This window comes from Chelon labrosus (assembly GCF_963514085.1).
Source record: "Chelon labrosus genome assembly, chromosome: 7".
In the NCBI taxonomy this organism is placed as follows: domain Eukaryota; kingdom Metazoa; phylum Chordata; class Actinopteri; order Mugiliformes; family Mugilidae; genus Chelon; species Chelon labrosus.
In genome coordinates this window covers 6,899,583-6,919,441 of record NC_140343.1, presented here as the reverse complement: position 1 = coordinate 6,919,441, position 19,859 = coordinate 6,899,583, and the positions used below count along the sequence as shown (strand labels likewise).

Genomic DNA, 19,859 nt, shown 5'->3' with positions numbered 1-19,859 from the left:
ACACACTGGAAATCTTTCCATGTTTGCCTCTTTTGCCTCCGTCTCTCGTCTCATTTTATCAGTCCTCCTCCTCCTCCGCTGCTCCTCCCTTCTTTCCTTTGCTTCAGCTCTTTTTTCATTTGTTCTTAGAAATTTTCTGTGCCAAGTCCGATTAAGAGCCAACATAGATCAGTATAGGAGTTGGTAAATCTATGTTCATGTTACGGTGTGTGAAACAGAAAAGGGGAGTATAACGAGGGAAATACTTCTAGCATGAAATCATTGTTCAGAGTTTGAGTTGGGTAAAGCGTTTTCAACCATTAGAGATTTTGTTACTTGTGTATTGGATCAAATCTTTAGGGAACAAATATATTATTGGTAAATATTAATATCACTATTTAAAATTACATGAATCATGACCTAGGTTACATCTCCATGTCTCTCCTCCTTCACAGAAGGCAAAATAAAGCATATTTAAATTGCAGGTGTGAATCTTCTCACACAGGCCTACTCAACAAATTAGTCTGCAGCTGTCGGTGGTGATGATGAGCTGCTGCTACCTGCTCCTGATGTTATTGGCATGTCTCCGCTGTGGGATGGTTCATTCTGCTCAACCTGCCCAGTCAGCAGAAAAAAGTTTCTGTGAGTCAGCGAAACTCAGCTGCAGCACTGAGAGACCGGTCAGTCAGCTGTCTAGATGGCTGTATGATATACAGTCATAAAGCCACAAAAAAGTTTTATTTTTGTGCTGCTTGTCACAACTGCTGTGAAAGGAAGTACAGGGCAGGATGACCTTTTAAATATATATATATTGTTTTTATTTATTGTTGTAGATGAAGCTGAATATGTAACATTCCCTAGTCTAGAATCAGATTTAAACACCTTGATCAATCGTTGAGCATCTGTCCAGAGCGGATTACGAAGACCTGCGATGTGAATGTGGCCTTCTCATTTCATACTAGTTAAAAGCTGCACCTTTAAAGGTATTAATTAACACACCAGGGTCTGCCATCAACTGTGACGCCGCCTCACGTCATCGGTGTCTTGGCCAAAAATTTGCACTTGAATGCACCACACAGGCGAAAGCCAAAGTTCTGTGCCTGCCTGTGTGATAGGAAAGCTTAATGCAGAGCTGGCTTTTCCTGAATCATGGTGATTAGTGGGTCCACTCACCAGGAAACACCCAATTTATGCTTGCGGTGCCGCTGCCGCTAACCCTTTAAAACCAAATGTTTCATCAGCATCTGAAAACTTGAAACAGTTTCTGAAAGCTGTGACATTATACTTTACAGCTGATATGGAGTCATTGTGGTAATCTTCGTTTGCGTTTCTCTAGGAAGGTTATTACACTCTTATAACATGCAGTAAATTGTAGATGTTGAAACTCCCAGATGTTCTGGAAAAATGGGCAAAAACACTTAGTCATAGGACTTTTTCTGACCTTTTTATAGTCAAAATAAGCAAAAAAAGGTCCAGGTAGAGATTTTGGTCTTTTGAGCTTGTGAAAACAACATGGAATTTTAATTAAACAACATGCGGCACAGTGGGGTGGTGGTTAGCACTGATGCCTCACAGCAAGAAGATACCAGGTTCGAATCTATGGGCCTTTCTGTGTGGAGTTTGCATGTTCTCCCTGTGTCTGCATGGGTTCTCTCCGGGTACTCCGGCTTCCTCCCGCCGTCCAAAGACATGTTAGGTTAATTGGTGATTCTAAATTGCATGTGAATGTGAATGCCCTGTCTCTCTGTGTTAGCCCAGTGATAGACTGGCATCTCTTACCTGATGACAGCTGGGATAGGCTCCAGCCCCCCCCTCCACGACCCTGAACAGGACAACCGGTTACAGAAGATGAATGAATGAATGAATGTTTTCAAGTTGTCTTATGGTGAAAATTATGAGAAAAATAGTTGCTAGGTACCTGTAGGCGCCTACAAGCCATGGAGGCTAACAGTGTAGCCATGTACAAAAATTTTCTTCAGGCATTTTGTTATAAAATTATGAAATACAATTCCAAATCTATGCAACTACATTTCAACATATTAACCACCAAAACAGAAGATCCACGGCCTCCATAATTTCTGAAGAAGTAAGCTAATACGTCAAAACTCATGATGGGCAGCTGGCCGCCAGGTTGAAACCACAAATAAACTTTTCTTTTCTCGTTCGATCCGGTCACTTCTGTTCTGTACCTGTTGCTTCATACGACTGAAGGGCTGTGTTACAGAGCAGGAATGTACTCAGACATCGGATCCTCGGGTGTAAAGGCAGATTTGACCAGCAGCCAGAACTAAAGGCACAAGCTCTACGGTAGATGTTGCCAGAGAATGAAGCACTGTATCAGAAAGCCTGAGCCAAGCTGAGCAACACTTCCCTTGCCCGATCTCACTACAGTATGTTAAAAAAAAAAAAAGTGGCTAATTGTATTCTAGTGGGAAAAATGTTGTAAACAAACTACATTTTATAAGCTGAGATCACAGTGAAGATCTCTATCATCGGTAAGCTTCCACGACGGGAATTTCTAAAACATGTAAAACCTAACCCTAACCCTTAAATTCAAAGGTGTCGCCCAGCTCAATGTTTCAGTCCCCTTCACGTACTGGCCTTTAAAACTGAACAGTTAGCTTAAGGTTTCTGAACAGTCAACTTATTCCCCAGGCCATGCTGCAGAATAGATTTTGATGTTTGTTTGTGCTCGTCTAAACCTGGTATCCAGCTGACCTTCTGTGTGTGCTTTCTGAGTTTGAACAGAGAATCTATCAAGTGATGTACTATGTGTACTCTTCTTTCACTACTTTTAGAGTATGATGCTTCAGTATTTGAAAATAAATTTATTATGCTTCCTATTGAGTAGAAATCTGATTATTGTGGACATTTTTTACAAGTGTGAGTCTTCAATATCACGTCAGAACCACCTCGCCAAACATCCACATTACACAATTTACAAATTCTTCTTCTTCTTCTTCTTCTCCCTCTCCCTCTTCTTCTGAGATTTTTGGCAGCTCTGACATTAGCCATCCACTATTAAAACTGAAGTTTTGATGCTACAGGGACGTGGGTTTGGTTTCATGGCAGACTTTTGCATAACTACAGAAAATCGTGCTTGGCTGAGGCCTGATCCGATCATTTTAAAAAAAAGCCTGTATCGGCCCTGCTAACGATCGGGAAGAGACTCGTGCTGATGGAGGAAAGAGACACCTGTCAATCATCTATTATTCAGCCTGTCCGAAAGCGAATGCCCTTTGTGTCTGACTATAATACTGTGAGGAAATATTTAAATATTTTGGTGTTCAGGGATCCTTTTCACCTCATCGCCCCTTCAGTCCTTTTGTGATCAACAGTATAATTCAACGTATTAAAAGGCATTGGAGGTTATTCTATTGGTTCTAGTGACGCAGCAGTGATGAAGACCCTGCAGTGCGGAGTTTAGCTCAGCCAAGGTTTCTTCACTGTCTGTAATTAGCTTCATACAAGCCTGAGGGGAAGTCTTAAGAGGTGTCTAATTAGAATCAAGTGAGGGCTGCTAAAAAAGAAAAAAATCACGAAAATGAAATTCTTATTATTATGTTAGAGAAATGCCTCTACTCTGTCAGACCCTACTGAATAAGGTCTAGTGTTACAGTCAAGGTTTTAAAAGAATTCAGGTTTTTATATAAAAGACGTAAAACCACTAAACTCAGTATTGTAACATCACATGAGGCCCATGCTGAAATTCTTATAGCAGAAATGTTTTGAAATTATATCAGGGATCCACAAATAGAAAACCTAATAGAAGACCTTCAATCAGTACTAAATGAACTGTCCCGACGGTGAATGTTTTTAGCTACATCTTCAGGAATCAGCAATATAAATATGCTTTAATTCCCATTTATATCCTAATGAAAATGTCATGAAGATTACCCGTGTAAAGAAAATGACTCGATGATCCTACACCATGTTGCTCAGGCTTTTTAATGGGTCGTGTAATGGACACTGCTTAAAGTAAGGTCTAATAAAAACAGCAGATTATAAAGAGATGAATGAAGAATAAAACCTACTTTGTTGCTTTGTTCCTCTGCATTTCTCAACTAGTGAACTGCGTCTCAAACACAAATTATAATCTGTACTATGTTCTTCAGGCGATGACGTATATTTGCTTTGCAATGGGAAGCAGGAAGATACTTCTCCGTCTTTTCTTCTTCAAGCATTATTAAGCATTTTTTAAAAGCGAACATAAAATATAACAAGATTAAATTTGTCAGTAACTTAAATGAAGGATAAGCTTAAAGTAGACTGTACTTAAGCCTTGGAAAATTACATCAGTGGTTTTATCTTTTTATGGGGGAAAATCTATCATAATGTCTTTAATATGGAACAAATACATGTGTCTTCACAGCTCTTGTTAGCCAATCAGTCTCTACAAGCCAGCGGATCTGACCCTCAGCTGAACCTAAACGCTGAACCTTAAAAAACTTTTCCAGGCCTTCTATTTGCACTCATTTGTAATTGTGGGTTCTCGTTATGAAAAGAAAAACGTATTGCAGTTGCTATGTTGTACTGAGCCCTGAGACTGACAATCAAAGCACCTGCTCTTAGGGGCTTAATAAATGTCTATTGCCCAGACCAGTCTGAGAGAAAGTTAAGGATACCAACTGAGATAAAACCATAATTTCCCTGCAGCACCATCCCCCTTAACAAATTTGAGCAGATCCCCCACTGCCCTGAGAGGTCCACTAAGTCTGAGAAAGTTGTCCACGTACAGATTTTACACCTCCTCTCCCCATAAATCTCCCCCCTCAGTCCCTTTCTTCTCCTCTCCCATCATTCTCCTCATTGTCATGCTAATGGGCTCCATCATGCATGACCAAAACGGTCAACTTAATTGATGAAAAAGAGATCCGCAAGTGGTGAGCGAAGAGGAGGTGGGGGGGTTGAATATACCAGACGTGAAGGATTTTCTTTCACTGAAGGCTTAAGGAATACATTACGGCACTTGAAGACACTAGAAGAAGGCCGTCAGCTGGTTTGTGTTTGTCGTGTAATGAGCTATCAGAATGCCTGGCATGATTCAACAGCTACAAGTGCCGGCTCTCATGTGCTTTCTCTGTCCCAGAACCTGCACTCTTGATCACACACACAGGTGTAGTTTTGTATGAGTCACAGAGAAGACAGAGACTCGTGTTCAGACACTAATATTGCACATTTAACTTGTGTTACAGCTGCCTATTTGAGGCAGTGTCTCCCCACGATGACGCCGCGTTTCAAAGATTTATCATTTCCTCTGTGATTAAAAACAAAACAAAACAAAAAACTATTTTCATTTAAAAGATCCAATGTGCATTCATAAAATCCTTGGATAGACTTTTAAATGCTATGAATATATATGCTACTTCCTGCATCCTCTTGTAAGACTGGTTTCGCGAGGCTGCAGTGAGATTTCTGACGTGACGAGGTTAGTTGACGTATGAGGGAGATTTTCTGCATTTTGGATTTTAAAAGCCAGACAACACAGAACAGTTGGTCAACAGCAAAGCCATATGTACGGTGTGCCAACTAAATATAATATTGTGGAAATCCCGCGAATCTCCAAAACCAGTGACATAAGTTTTGTGTAAATCTCTTTCGTATCTAAGTAAAATTGTTTGGAAACTGAAATGTCTCTAAATTAACTGCTGTCTGAATTCTGAGAGAACAAAGTCAGAATTCCGAGAACAATGTCCGAATTCTGAGAACAGTGTCCGTATTCTGAGAACAGTGTCCGAATTCCGAGAACAATGTCCGTATTCCGAGAACAGTGTCCGTATTCCGAGAACAGTGTCCGAATTCCGAGAACAATGTCCGTATTCCGAGAACAGTGTCCGAATTCCGAGAACAATGTCCGTATTCCGAGAACAGTGTCCGTATTCTGAGAACAGTGTCCGAATTCCGAGAACAACGTCCGTATTCCGAGCACAACGTCCGAATTCCGAGCACAACGTCCGTATTCCGAGAACAGTGTCCGTATTCCGAGAACAGTGTCCGAATTCCGACAACAGTGTATTTTGGATTTTAAAAGCCAGACAACACAGAACAGTTGGTCAACAGCAAATAATATGTAAGGTGTGCCAACTAAATATAATATTGTGGAAATCCCGCAAATCTCCAAAACCAGTGACATAAGTTCTGTGTAAATCTCTTTCGTATCTAAGTAAAATTGTTTGGAAACTGAAACGTCTCTAAATTAACTGCTGTCTGAATTCTGAGAGAACAAAGTCTGAATTCCGAGAACAATGTCCGAATTCGAGAACAGTGTCCGTATTCCGAGAACAATATCCGAATTCCGAGAACAGTGTCCGAATTCCGAGAACAGTGTCCGTATTCCGAGAACAACGTCCGAACAACGTCCGTATTCCGAGAACAGTGTCTGAATTCCGAGAACAGTGTCTGAATTCCGAGAAGTGTCCGTATTCCGAGAAAAACGTCCGAATTCCGAGAACAACGTGCGTATTCCGAGAACAACGTGCGTATTCCGAGCACAACGTCCGTATTCCGAGAACAGTGTCCGAATTCCGAGAACAGTGTCCGAATTCCGAGAACAGTGTCCGTATTCCGAGAACAGTGTCCGAATTCCGAGAACAGTGTCCGAATTCCGAGAACAGTGTCCGAATTCAGAGAACAATGTCCGAATTCCGAGAACAGTGTCCGAATTCCGAGAACAGTGTCCGTATTCCGAGAACAACGTCCGTATTCCGAGAACAACGTCCGTATTCCGAGCACAACGTCCGAATTCCGAGAACAACGTCCGTATTCCGAGAACAACGTCCGTATTCCGAGAACAACGTCCGTATTCCGAGAACAGTGTCCGAATTGAGAACAGTGTCCGAATTCCGAGAACAGTGTCCGAATTCCGAGAACAGTGTCCGAATTCCGAGAACAGTGTCCGTATTCCGAGAACAGTGTATTTTGGATTTTAAAAGCCAGACAACACAGAACAGTTGGTCAACAGCAAATAATATGTAAGGTGTGCCAACTAAATATAATATTGTGGAAATCCCGCGAATCTCCACAACCAGTGACATAAGTTCTGTGTAAATCTCTTTCGTATCTAAATAAAATTGTTTGGAAACTGAAACGTCTCTAAATTAACTGCTGTTTGAATTCTGAGAGAACAGTGTCCGAATTCCGAGAACAATGTCCGAATTCCAAGAACAATGTCCGAATTCCGAGAACAATGTCCGTATTCCGAGAACAAAATCCGAATTCCGAGAACAGTGTCCGTATTCCGAGAACAGTGTCCGAATTCCGAGAACAGTGTCCGAATTCCGAGAACAGTGTGCCTATTCCGAGAACAGTGTGCCTATTCCGAGAACAGTGTCCGTATTCCGAGAGCAACGTCCGTATTGCGAGAACAACATCCGTATTCCGAGAACAACATCCGTATTCCGAGAACAATGTGCGTATTCCGAGAACAGTGTCCGTATTCCGAGAACAGTGTCCGTATTCCGAGAACAATGTCCATATTCCGAGAACAGTGTCCGTATTCCGAGAACAGTGTCCGAATTCCGAGAACAATGTCCGTATTCCGAGAACAGTGTCCGTATTCCGAGAACAGTGTCCGAATTCCGAGAACAGTGTCAGAATTCCGTGAATAAAGTCTAAAAAAAAAATATATTTTTTTTTATTTCTTCCATAGATGTTTTTGTACAAAAATAAAATAATAAAACAAGAATAAAAGCAGCAAAACAGCAAACAATGTGTTATCTGATCATCTCAATACATTCTGACGGCTCCAAACCCTTTCATACTGAACGCATGCAACAGGTTTATAAATATACTAAATTACTCAAAGTGTGCTTGGTGTTAAGGAATCTAATTTCATATGCCAAATAATAACATTTGGAGCTCTTTGGAGTATTCATAGCAGCGGGAAGTTTCATGTGAGATTCTCTCAAAATAAACTCCTTCGTCGATGTTTTACTGGGAACAAACACGTCATCCAACCATGTGGCTCACTGATGGGGTTTTTAATAGTTTAGGGAGGACAATTGAGCTTTTATCTCAGAAGAAGATGTTAGTTGTGTGAGGGATGGACAGACCACTTTATCTCTCTACTGATACTATTTGAGTATATGTCTTGTTGGATGATGTATAGTGGCTACTTCATCCACACGGGTGATTGTAGATTAAAACGGCACTAAAAGTAAATCATAAACTACTTCTTGTCTGTACGATGATGCAGTCTTTGTGAGCAATCTTGAAAAGGCTTGTAACTGAACGTTGGAACATTTGCAAAAGTAAATATAAAATGCAAAGCAAAGTTAAAATGGTGAGGCGCTTTTTCTCATAGCACAAAGGGCTCATATTTGCTCTTTGAAACATTTAACAAGCCCTCTCACTGACTGTTATCATTATCACACCATATGTGCAAAACCTTTTGTGCACATGTAACAGTTTAAAGCCTGTGGACGAGCTCTATTTTGCATAGAGCCGACAGACTGGCCTGGTAGCAGCGGTGGACAGGTGCTGCGTGGAGGCAGGTGTGTGCGAGTTTTGAAGGCACTGAACTGGCAGCTCACCTTTCTGTGGCGAGGGTAAAGTTTCAACAGAAGGCGTCTGCCAACTGCAACGAAAGGGACAAAACCCAGAGAGAGTAATGGTCCTCCCTCCTGAATGGAGCAGACCTCTAGTAATAAAATGACACAATACGGCAGAAGGTCCTGTCTAAAGCTTAATAAGCAGCTGATGTCAAAGCACTCAGCTGCTTTGTAATAACACAAAACACCATCTTATGTTGAGGAGAGAAAACTGGATGTGTGGTGTTTTTAATTTCCGATCAATATTAACTTCATTTCAACTCTCAAAGTTGTGGCGGTTTCATTTGTGGATGACGTAACTAAAAGCAATTTTACCTTAAACTTTATAGCCACTTTAATCTTGAAATCTGCAACTGAGGTATCATTTGCGTTGAGGCAACAGAAAAAACTTTTGTAAAGGTGAGGCTAGTCATCACTTTCTTAAACACTTTCAGAGGATTGTTTTATGGTTAAAAGACCTTTAGGCATATTTTAGTATTTAGATTAGAATCAGATTTGTGTTAGATTAACTGCTAGGGTTGGCCTTAACTATTTATTTATGAATATTTAAGGTCTGGTCAAACTTTTTCTAATATGTTTCCCCTTCCGAAACCAAAAAAGTCAACCCCCCATTAACCCTTCAGGGGAAACAACTAATAGCGAAGGATTCATGTTGGATTTTAGTGAAGTAAAGGTGGATGTGATAGCATTGGGTTTCTTTTTTCACCTACATAAATTCTATTAGTTTTACTCTGCATTTTTCCTCTGACCCACTGAACATTTGCCTCAAACCTTTTTATTTTTGTCTCTTATTATGAAAGAGGAAAAGTCCTATATTTAGATCAGAAACAGGATAACAGATTAAATTAAGTGTGCAGTTCGTGTTTGCCCCTCACTTGTGACATCTTCAAATATCTTGTTTACTACAAACAAACCCAAACAAAGATGTTCATAAAAAAAAAAAGGGACAATCCTCATCTAAATCGAGAATTTATTATTGATATGATAAATAAGATAGTTGATCAAATAATTTTCTTTCAATCCAGTCTGATTACTGGATTGAAGGTCCTAAAGCTCAAGACTGAAAAGAAACAGCCTTTCAGCTACAATGGATAAGATATATTGTCATAATGCGGCATCCTTCCTTCCATCATAGCCTGTCAGATTTAATTCAGTTTGTTAGAGCCTATTTTTTCCTCTCTTTTTGGGACATTATAAAAATAAAAGCTCGGGGAAGGTGACCGTCTTCAGCAGTGATGCCTCAGAGACGGACTGTTCTGTGTGTTGTCTGGCATCAATCTTCCAGAGACGCTTCTCAAAACAACTGCGTCTCTTCTTGGCACACTCATTGTGTGTGTGTCTGTGTGTGTGTGTGTGTGTGTGTCTGTGTGTGTGTGGTTATTGGTTACCCTTTCTTGGCATTCCAGCAATTCCCCTGGTACCTGGGAGCTGGTCTGTTCTCCTCTACCGAGGTATTTTTAGGTCCTGAGAAGCAGCTGTCTGCATCTCTGTCTGCACACACAGAGCCCAGCCGTCTGTTGACTGAAAAAATGTGGCGAGGCTGAAGACACAACACAGCCTACTTGTAATACCACTGCTGCCTTAGTCAGGCACTTTTTCAGATTATGGAGACTTAAGCTAAGACAGGTGTAGGTTTGTGTAGTTACAAAATGATGGGCTTGAGGTGGTGATGTAGTCTTTTGTTAAATCTATCTGCTTAGCTGCAAGGTCGGCAACTCTTCTCTCGTCAACAACCCACTTCTGTGGTTTTCTAACATTTCAACGAGTCACGGTGGCAGGATAAGTACGGGTGGAGTGCAGCTGCAGTTCAGAGCCCTGTGACGTTTGGTAACTGAGTCTGAAATATCGGCACAATCTAAAAGTCCACTCAAATGCTCCCTCTCTAAACGTTATCACAAATCATGTTTGAATCAAGCGCAACGAAACGCCAGATGCCCCAAAGGGAGGGGAATGTTATTGAGCCTTCTCTTTGGTGATATTTACAGGGACGTTCAACATTTAGAGAGATGGATGTCACTGATCAGTCACAGCGGAGAGATAAATGAAGTGTACCGATCAACATTTCATCATAGGCTTTTAAGACTTTTTATTGAACATAAATGATCTCTAATCTAAACTGACTCTTAGGCCGTGATAGAGAAAGTAAAAGGCTCAAAGTTGTAAATGGAAAAATAAAAGAAATTTGGTCAATTTATCAGTCAGCGGGAAAATTAATGTGCACTGAAGCAAGTTTCAAAGTAAAAACAATCACAGACCAGGACAAAATAATTAAGGTGCTAGTTTCTGAGATGGGGAAAACGCTTGGGGACGTCTGATCTCGTATACAGAGGGTTACACTACCTGGATCTAAGTATTTGTACAAAAGCACAAGTATGAAATTCAGATGTCAGTGAGACGTTGAGTGTCAATCAAGTCTGAAGAAGATAAACCCACACACTACAGAGTGTACAGTACAGATTTTAAGTTTATTTATTTTCTTGTGGATAAACCATAATGAAGTTCGTAACCCATATGATGAGAATGCTGACAAAAATATGCCAGTTTATACCTGGAGGAGGTCGCAGCATCGCAGCATTGATGTGAACATGTCAGTTTAAACGGTTTAAACGGTTTAAAAACCGATTGCAAACTGACTGACCGGGCTGCATTAGTCTGCGTTGTGGAATACAGTGTTTCTAACTAATTCACAAACTAAAGTATAAACCGACCATGACGGAGACAGGACGAGAAACAAATGAGAGTGGATTTGTTTTTTTTTAAGTGATAACATAGTAAATTGAAAAATATATGGTGTTGATGTGCAGTTGTCTTGACAAGTTTTTGTGGCCCAGTGTTAAATTCTTTGAGGTTAGGTTTTGGCATGCATCTGGTTGTTTGTAAGTCTGTTTAAATCTATAAAGCAAACCTTTCTTTTTATTTTAATTTTTAATTGTGATCAGCTGAGAGATGTAATTGCATATACAAACTTATATGTCGGTTACATGCTTGTTTGGCTTCTAGGAAGTCGTAATATACCAGTTGAGCCTCTACACACAAGAATAAGGTGTAATATCAGTACTGATAACATTTTAAGTGTCCCTTATCTTTTTCCCACAGTTTGAGCTGAGAGCTGGTTTAACTTTATTCTATTTGTTGAAGCTTTTTAGATAAAAGGAATATCTATAGAAAAATGTAAATATGACATCATATTCTTTAACACGTCGTTTTGCTGTTTCTCGATTTGACGCTAACAGACGGCGTGTGTGTGTGTGTGTGTTTTATTTGTACCTCGGCAGGGGGAGAAGAATGCCGGCTTTGACGTGCTCTACCACAACATGAAGCACGGCCAACTGGCAACCAAGGAGCTAGCCGAGTTTGTCCGAGAGAGGTAAGGTTTTCTGTGTGTTCGTGAATGTCTGCGTGGGAGGTGGCGCTAGTGATGGGACTCGGGTGGAGAGATTCCACATTCCTGCTTCTTGTGTGTGTGTGTGTGTGTGTGTGTGTGTGTGTGTGTGTGTGTGCTTGGAGAGAAAGTCGAGAGTTTGTGCCAAGGTTGGGTGAAATGCTCAGAGATTATAAATGAACCATTCAGGATTTCATCTCTCACTGTAGCCACCAAGGTGTTTCGTGATTTCAGGTTGTTTCAGAATCGATTGTGGAGAAACAAGTCCCTCTTTGTTTCATCTGCTTCAGTCGTTTCTCTCTCTCTCTCTCCGCTCCGACCTCTGATCCCTTTCCTCACCACCGTGCTACTTTTCCAGTACAAACATATCTCCTCCTGGTTTCTGGGTTTAAATTCTCAAACTGTTTCATCGTCTCAGTCGATTGTTAGTTGAACATTTTGAGTTTGACAGGTGGTATCCACTTTCATGTTCTTTTCAAAAATAAAAAAAGTCAAAATTTAAGAATTAAAGAACTGTGATTCTCCACTAACATACTAATACTAATATAAGCACCTCCGGCTCACTTCTAGCACCAGTTTGTAGCGTTACGCTCAAGTCAGAAAATACTCTGAGATATTTGAAAAACCCATAAGATCTATTAGTGCAGCACTTCCAAAATCCTTAAAATCTCCTCTAACCATCTGTACAGGAACAAAGATTTCTACTGTTTCTTAGGTTATGACTGATAACTAATCCAAACAAAGAGCATAGCTGATGTCTACTTGCACAGGACATGCAGTGAAAAGAGTATTTGTTTTATTCGGGATAGAAGAGATTTTTCTTTTTCAAACATCACAATGTTCATCAGTTGCTGAAGTGAACTGCTGTGACTGTAATATAGTATGAATACATGAGAAGGGTAGACGTGGCCTTGAGTAGTAGTTTCTGAGCATTACTTCTAAAATCAAGGAGCACATCGTTAATTAACAAGGTGAGTTTGTACCAAGCCCTCCTCAGGGCTAGGACATTCATTTTATTGTGTATTATTTAATGAGTGCACTGCAGCTAGTTCTGGACGAGGATGATCATCCTGACGTTAGGAATCGCTGCCAGCTCCATCCTGATTTTTATTGGATTAGCAGAAGCTTGCACTGCATCCAACTTTTTTGGATGCATTGATTTAAAAATTAAACATAAGGCTGAAAAATGTGAAGCAGCCAAATGAGATAAGGCTGCATGTACAGTAGTAACAATAAGCTACAACTTATAGCATCAAATGTTGTACTGACTTGAAATTTTTTCAAAGCACTAATGATGCGGCGACGAGTCGACTGATCAAATGTTGTTTCACAGGTTATCTTTGAAATAGATGGAGTCAACAAGCGCTGTAGCTTTTGTCTGTTGTTGGTATGAAGGCAGGATATGAATTAATTAATGTCAATTTATTTATAAAGCACATTCAAAAACATAAAATACTGGCGAAAAGTAACTAAAATATATAAACAACCAGTCAGTAAAATAAATAAAATAAAATAAAATACAAAAAATACTAGATTAAAACAGTCACAATAAAAAGAGCAGCTCTCAAACTAAATAAAATGCCAAAGAATACAATTTTTAAATTTAACATTATAAGACTAATCACATTAATCAGTTATCTTGTGTATTTATATTTAGTTGGATAAAATTTCCCGGCAACCGTTCTAATTTCTGTCTGCAAAATCAACATTGTCCCACTAGAAATAATCTATTCATCTAAAACGGAGGTGTCAAACTCATTTTAGTTCAGGGGCCACATACAGCCCAGTTTGATGTCAAGGGGGCCAGTGTATTTACCTATAAAAAAAATGACAACTCCAAGTGTTTCCCTTTGTTTTAGTGCAAAGAAGAACATTATGAAAATGTTTACATTTAATGACTGGACATTTCTTAAGAAAAAGAAAAGCAATTTCTGTTTAGTTCTAGGTCTCAGTGTTGTGTTATGTCCACAACTCTTACTAAATCTGTGTGAACCTTAGGCATAGCAATTACTTTTATTGGAAAATTTGCAGGTAATGTCTTCCATGTAATTTTTGCAAATCGCAAATTCATTCCGCGGGCCAGATTAGACCCTCTGGCGGGCCGGTTTTGGCCCCCGGGCCGTGTGTTTGACACATATGATCTAAAAGCATTGTTTTAAAACCTGCTAATACATTTTGTGGCTTAAGGGTCGTCTTCGTTATAAAATGCTAACGTGTCGTGCAAGAACAGAATGCTTGACGAGCATGCTGTAATTGGGGCGATCAATTATAAAACTAAACAGTGTCTTGTTAATTGGATGGTTTGTTAAATTAAATACGCTGTCGACTAATTTGTGATTATCTGTCAGTACACCGAGGGCAGTAATGAGGTTCCCACAGGAGCTGTGGTGTTCTCACGGCTGTGAGTTGACGCACACCGATATAAAATCCTGACATTGATTCAGAGCGTCCGTGCACATTCCTCAAATAGGGAAAATTTACTCGTCTGCTCGGACTGCAGCGGACAACAAATCAGGAAATGAAACAGAGGCACTGGGGGTGAAATAGTGTGTGATCCTGCACAATGGCGTCGAGGCAATTGTGTTGATACATTTCCTCCATCTTTCTTTCTTTCTCTCTCTCTCTCTCTCTCTCTCTCTCTCTCTCTCTCTCTCTCTCTCTCTCTCTCCACTTCTCTTAAAGGTCATTTTTGATATAGGACACACTCGGTTAAAGCACCGTGACAACTCTTCAGCCACATTCTCAAGGTTTCTCAGTTATTGCATCTTAAATTCACTACCTTCACCACGGTACTCAGTCTAATGGAGATATACTGTGCAGCTGGATCTTATTGAGTCTGAGGATGAAGGGTCTATAAATATAAAATGTTGTTGAGCAGATTTGACGGAGGGAACGCAGCCGACATCAAGCCTTTATCGTTTTAAACAGTTGTTTAATCAGTTTGTTGGTCAACAGAGCAGTAAACAAGCTGTTTGAGTAAGGTATTAATCATCAAATTGCCTAATTTACTCTGCTCTTGGAGCAGCTCAGACGTGAGAATTCATTACTTGTAATTAAAACACTTTGGGGTTTAATAAATCACATTTATATGCCGCCTTCAAATGGAACATGTGAGCTTATGGTTACGACATGAGAAGTCGTGTACACAAAATGCCAGACATTCAAGTGGTAACCAGGCAACGGCCGGGTAACTTATTGTAAAAAAAAAAAAAAAAAAGCCATAATATCAACATTTTCTTTGGACATACTAAATCACAAAGAAAACTTTATACAGCTAACTTACAATATATTAAAATATCATCCATCTCAGTTCTTTCTGGAGTCAAACAACACGTGAGCTTAGATTGTAAACGTTCAAACTACAAGTAGAAAGTCCTGACACTTTCACTTTACCACTATGGGACCTTGTTTCAGAAAGAAATGTGTACGACAGTTAAGAAAGTTGCAATCTATAATACTGTTGTAGTATAAGACATACAGTACATAGTCAAAACACAACTTTCTCTCTCTGTAAGCTATGCAGAGTGACTAAAGATCTGGATGGATGGACTCAAGGTGACTGGCTTGCTGGTGTTTGACAGGCGGCACAGGTGGTTAGCACTGATGCCTCACAGCGAGAACGTCCCGGGTTCGAATCCATGGGCCGGCTGGGCCTTTCTCTGTGGAGTTTGCATGTTCTCCCTGTGTCTGCGTGGGTTCTTTCTGGGTACTCCGGTTTCCTCCCACCGTCCAAAGACATGCTCATTAGCTTAATTGGTGATTCTAAATTGGCCGTAGGTGTGAGTGTGAGTGTGAGTGCTTGTCTGTCTCTCTGTGTTAGCCCTGCGATAGACTGGTGACCTGTCCAGGGTGTACCTCTCGCTCGATGACAGCTGGGATAGGCTCCAGCAGACCCCTGCGACCTTTAACAGGAATAAGCGGGTACAGAAGATGAATGAATGAATGAATAAATGGTATTTGACCTTCTTTATGACAAACTGCACCTTTCAGTCACAGCAGATTCGTTTGTTTGGGTTGTGGTTCAGTCCGCATCAACGTTTCAAGTAAGTTGGATTGTTTGCTCTGATTGCTGTATAAAAGGGCTCGGTTAATTTTTTGAAAGATTAGTTGTTGTGAGAAAAACGGGGTTGTGCAGTGGCAGCGTGGAGGGGGGTGACTCTTGGACGCTGGAATTCACTGTTAAGCCTTCTTGAGGTGTCATGGGCCTAACTTGAAAACCCCAATGACATGCTGCATACTGCTGTTGACTAGGCCAGGTATCTGATGTCTTCATGTTGGTTGGTAGCGATATTTCTTTGTTTATTTAGCTGCTGAGCGGGCTGTACAAGCCAGCACCATTTGGTTAGTTCATACAGTATTTCTTAAACGCATTGCGTGTAGGTTTGAATTGACTGTAGGTTTGTTAGGGTTTCCCAGTTGGACAGGGCCTCCAAATGTGTTTTGCCTGGAATCTCGGCACGAGGGATTGTAACATCTAATCCTGTGCATTAACGAATGTCCATATCTTTTTAATTGACAATTCAAACAGAATAAAAAAAAATCATTTGACTATAGTTGGTATTTCTTCCAAAATAAGGTCCCATAGTGGTTGTAGGAGAAGATGCAGGACTTTGCCTTTTCGAAGATTGAGGGTATCAACCATACACTGTAGAACTCCAGTACTTTCCACTGTCTCCTGCTGGTTAGTGCTCAGGTGAAGTTCAAGCCAATAAAGATCTGATAAAGAATAAGGATGAACTTGATGCCATCACCGAGAGATCGTCCTCTAACTTGGTTGGAAAAAAATACTATGAAAAACGTATTGGCAATTATTTTGTTAGTATTATCTATGTGTGACGTTATTGATATTGATTGATGCCATTATAAGAACTGGCCTTGGACAATAGATGAAAATATCTTTTAATAGTCACTTTTCTGTTGACCAATAAGCACCATACCTCTCGAACAGATTAATAAAGAAATAAAGGTTTGTGCAGACGCCGGGAAGTGTAGAGGAAGCTTTGTAGAGTAAAAATGACAACAACATGAAGTGTTTTGCTTTTTTTTTTGTCATCTGTGCCGCTGGAAGTTAACAGATATTTTCAAGTTGATCCAATTAAAACATCTAATTTCAGAAATGGCTCTATAATTGAAACTATAAGTCTATTCTAGTTTTGACACACTTTGATAAGTGGAAATAGAATTAGTTTGTCTCTGTTCTGCTCAGTAGAAAGTTGTTCTGTTCACCCTCAGGACTTTTGGATCACTGCTTCCTCTCTCTGTCTCTTCAGGGTCTACAGATGGTTATTAAAATTTTTATGACCAGCCTCGTGAAACTCGTCTATTTATCATTTAAATGTGCTTCATTGCAACATTTACTCAACGCCGGTGAAAATTAATCTTTGTTTTGGACGTTGACGCGGCTGCTAGATTCCCCCAGTCAGCTCTAGACAGAAACTATAACATATGAGGCCATTACGCCTGCCGGAGTACATTATGTTTACTCTAGTTTAAGGCTGTTTAGAAGAATTTACATTTCACGGTATTCACACTAGTCCATTGACATTAGTCTTCCCTGACGTGTTATTGGCAACTTCGACTTTAGAAGAGGAAAGACGTGCACGTAAACCTTAATTTTCAGGTTATTTCACAACAAATGCTGCGTTTCATTGCCTTGTACTTAAACTATGTGTAATGATAATAAAGTTGAGTCTAATCTAATCCAATTTTATATGTTTCTGTGTGTGTATTTGTTTTTTCCAGGGCTGCCATTGAGGAGACTTACTCCAAATCCATGAGCAAACTATCTAAAATTGCCAGCAATGGAAGTCCACAGGGGTGAGTCGCGTCGTGTAGTAAACACAAACATGACACTACAGCCAACAATCTTTCCCCTTCCCCTTCTGTGCATCGCCGTGAAATGAATTCCCCAGACGATGTTGTTTTTGTAATTATATATGTGATGGTCATATGGCTGCGTATGAGAAATGGATGAGGACCATCTGCAGCGCCACATGTCCATATTTATGATTAGAGCGACGCCGTCTCTGCCATTTGGCCTGTGTGGTTTAAATCGGATGTTGCCGGCGTTGTGACACATTTTGTAGACTAAAATAATGCATACACCAGTCAGCCATAAGATTATGACTATCATAATCCAAGGTCAAGTGAATAACACTGATTTTCTCATTACGCATGTCAGTAGGTGGGATGTATTAGGCAGAAAAAAACTGATGATAGAGCAGTTTTTCCTGCCCACTCATCAAGTGGAAGAATTTGAGAGACTTGGACGAGGGCCCTAATTAGGCTAGACAGTTGAGTCAGATCATCTCTAAAAACTGCAGTGGTCAGTAGCTATCAAAAGGGATCAGATTTAGTTTACAGCACAGGTGCTCGTGCATCGTCTGCACCGATCAGGCACAACATTATGACCATCTTCCTAATATTGTGCAGGTCTCCCTTGTGCCGCCAAAACAGTTGTGACTCATCAGAGAATGGACATGGGCCTTCTGAGGGTGTCCTGTGGTGTCTGGTAACAAAATGTTGTTAGTGGGGGGCTTTTGGGTCCTATGGGTTGAGGGGAGGGGCCTCTGTGGATCATCTCACAGATACTTGATCAGTTTGGGATCTAGTGAATTTGGAGGCCAGGTCAACACCTTGTGCTGTTCTTCATGCTGTTGTTTTTTTTTTTTTTTTTTTAGTTGTTCCTACCGTTTTTGTGTGTGTGTGTCTGTGTCAGTGTTATTTATTTCTGTCAGTGGTTTTAATGTTAAGCCTGAACACATGGCACCATGATGTAACTCCTTGCCGTTGCCATGGGGCTGTGCTCGGTCTGCATCAATGTTCGGGTGGTGTTTAGGTTTTAAAGTAACAGGTTTTTACAGATGATCATCTTACAGATGGTCAGTGTTATTCATTTCACCTCTTCGTGGTTTTAATGTTGTGGCTGATTGGCATATTTAGTGGTGGAAAGGAGGGTAAGCTCTGTCAGAGTTTAGTTTATTTGAGAATTTTCTGCATTTTAGTTTTGTTTGTGCTCACTTGTTTGAGTCGATATGGCTTAGCTGGAAAACGATGTCACGTAAATCCTTCAGATTTCAGCATTCATTTTTAGAATCGGACTAGATTAGATCATTATATGGTGGGTAGTTCAGTCAATAAACCTGATCAAAACACTCCCACACAGTCTGTGAAGTAAAACAGATGTGCTTGATCATTTGTGTGCTTCTTTCCAGGACTTTTGCTCCCATGTGGGATGTGTTCAGGGTGTCCTCAGACAAACTGGCCCTCTGCCACCTCGAACTGATGAAAAAGATGAACGATCTCATCCGGGACATCAACAAGTACGGAGACGAGCAGGTCAAAATTCACCGCAAGGTACGTATCTGGAATGAAAAGACAAGCTGTCTTTATGTTTTTCCTGTGAGGCAACAGTGGACTTGTTTATTTTCTCATTGCTTGACCTGCATCAAACCTCTGTCGTCCTGATCTAATTTATCTCAGAGGAAATCTAATTACTGTGTTCTGCTGCGTTTGCCCTTAATGCATCAAGTACAATGATGATCTGTACATGTGCGTGTGTGCGTGTGTCACCCAGACAAAGGAGGAGATGGTGGGGACAGTGGAGGCAGTGCAGGCGCTGCAGGTTCAGAGCGGTCACCTTCAAAAGTCAAAGGAGGGTTACCACAGCAAGTGTTTGGAGCTGGACCGGCTCAGGAAGGAGGGAGCGCCACAGAAAGAGCTGGAGAAGGTGGGCTAGCACTAGCACTTTTTTTCATAATGATTCTGCACAGAACTAGTTTCTGCAGGATTAAAAAACACTAATTAACTTATTCAGTAATGTTTTGGGTAATGCATGATTAGGAACCAGTTTGCTTCAAGTTAAAGAAATCATCCAGGTTGTTGTTTGGTATGATCTGTCCTTCAAACTAAAAGCTAAGACTTGACATCTGGTGAGATTCAAGATATAT

General features: G+C 40.5%; 1 protein-coding gene across 3 annotated transcripts in view; it reads left to right on the top strand.

The window, feature by feature from the left end:
- Nucleotides 1-19,859, top strand: part of fcho1 (FCH and mu domain containing endocytic adaptor 1) — a 65,131-nt gene that overhangs the window by 21,695 nt on the left and 23,577 nt on the right. For all 3 annotated transcript variants that reach the window (XM_084548152.1, XM_084548150.1, XM_084548151.1), the window contains 4 exons: nucleotides 11,804-11,895; nucleotides 17,653-17,727; nucleotides 19,125-19,266; nucleotides 19,487-19,639. In XM_084548152.1, coding sequence (XP_084404278.1) covers nucleotides 11,804-11,895; nucleotides 17,653-17,727; nucleotides 19,125-19,266; nucleotides 19,487-19,639 — 462 coding nt within the window. The remainder of the gene's footprint in view (nucleotides 1-11,803; nucleotides 11,896-17,652; nucleotides 17,728-19,124; nucleotides 19,267-19,486; nucleotides 19,640-19,859) is intronic.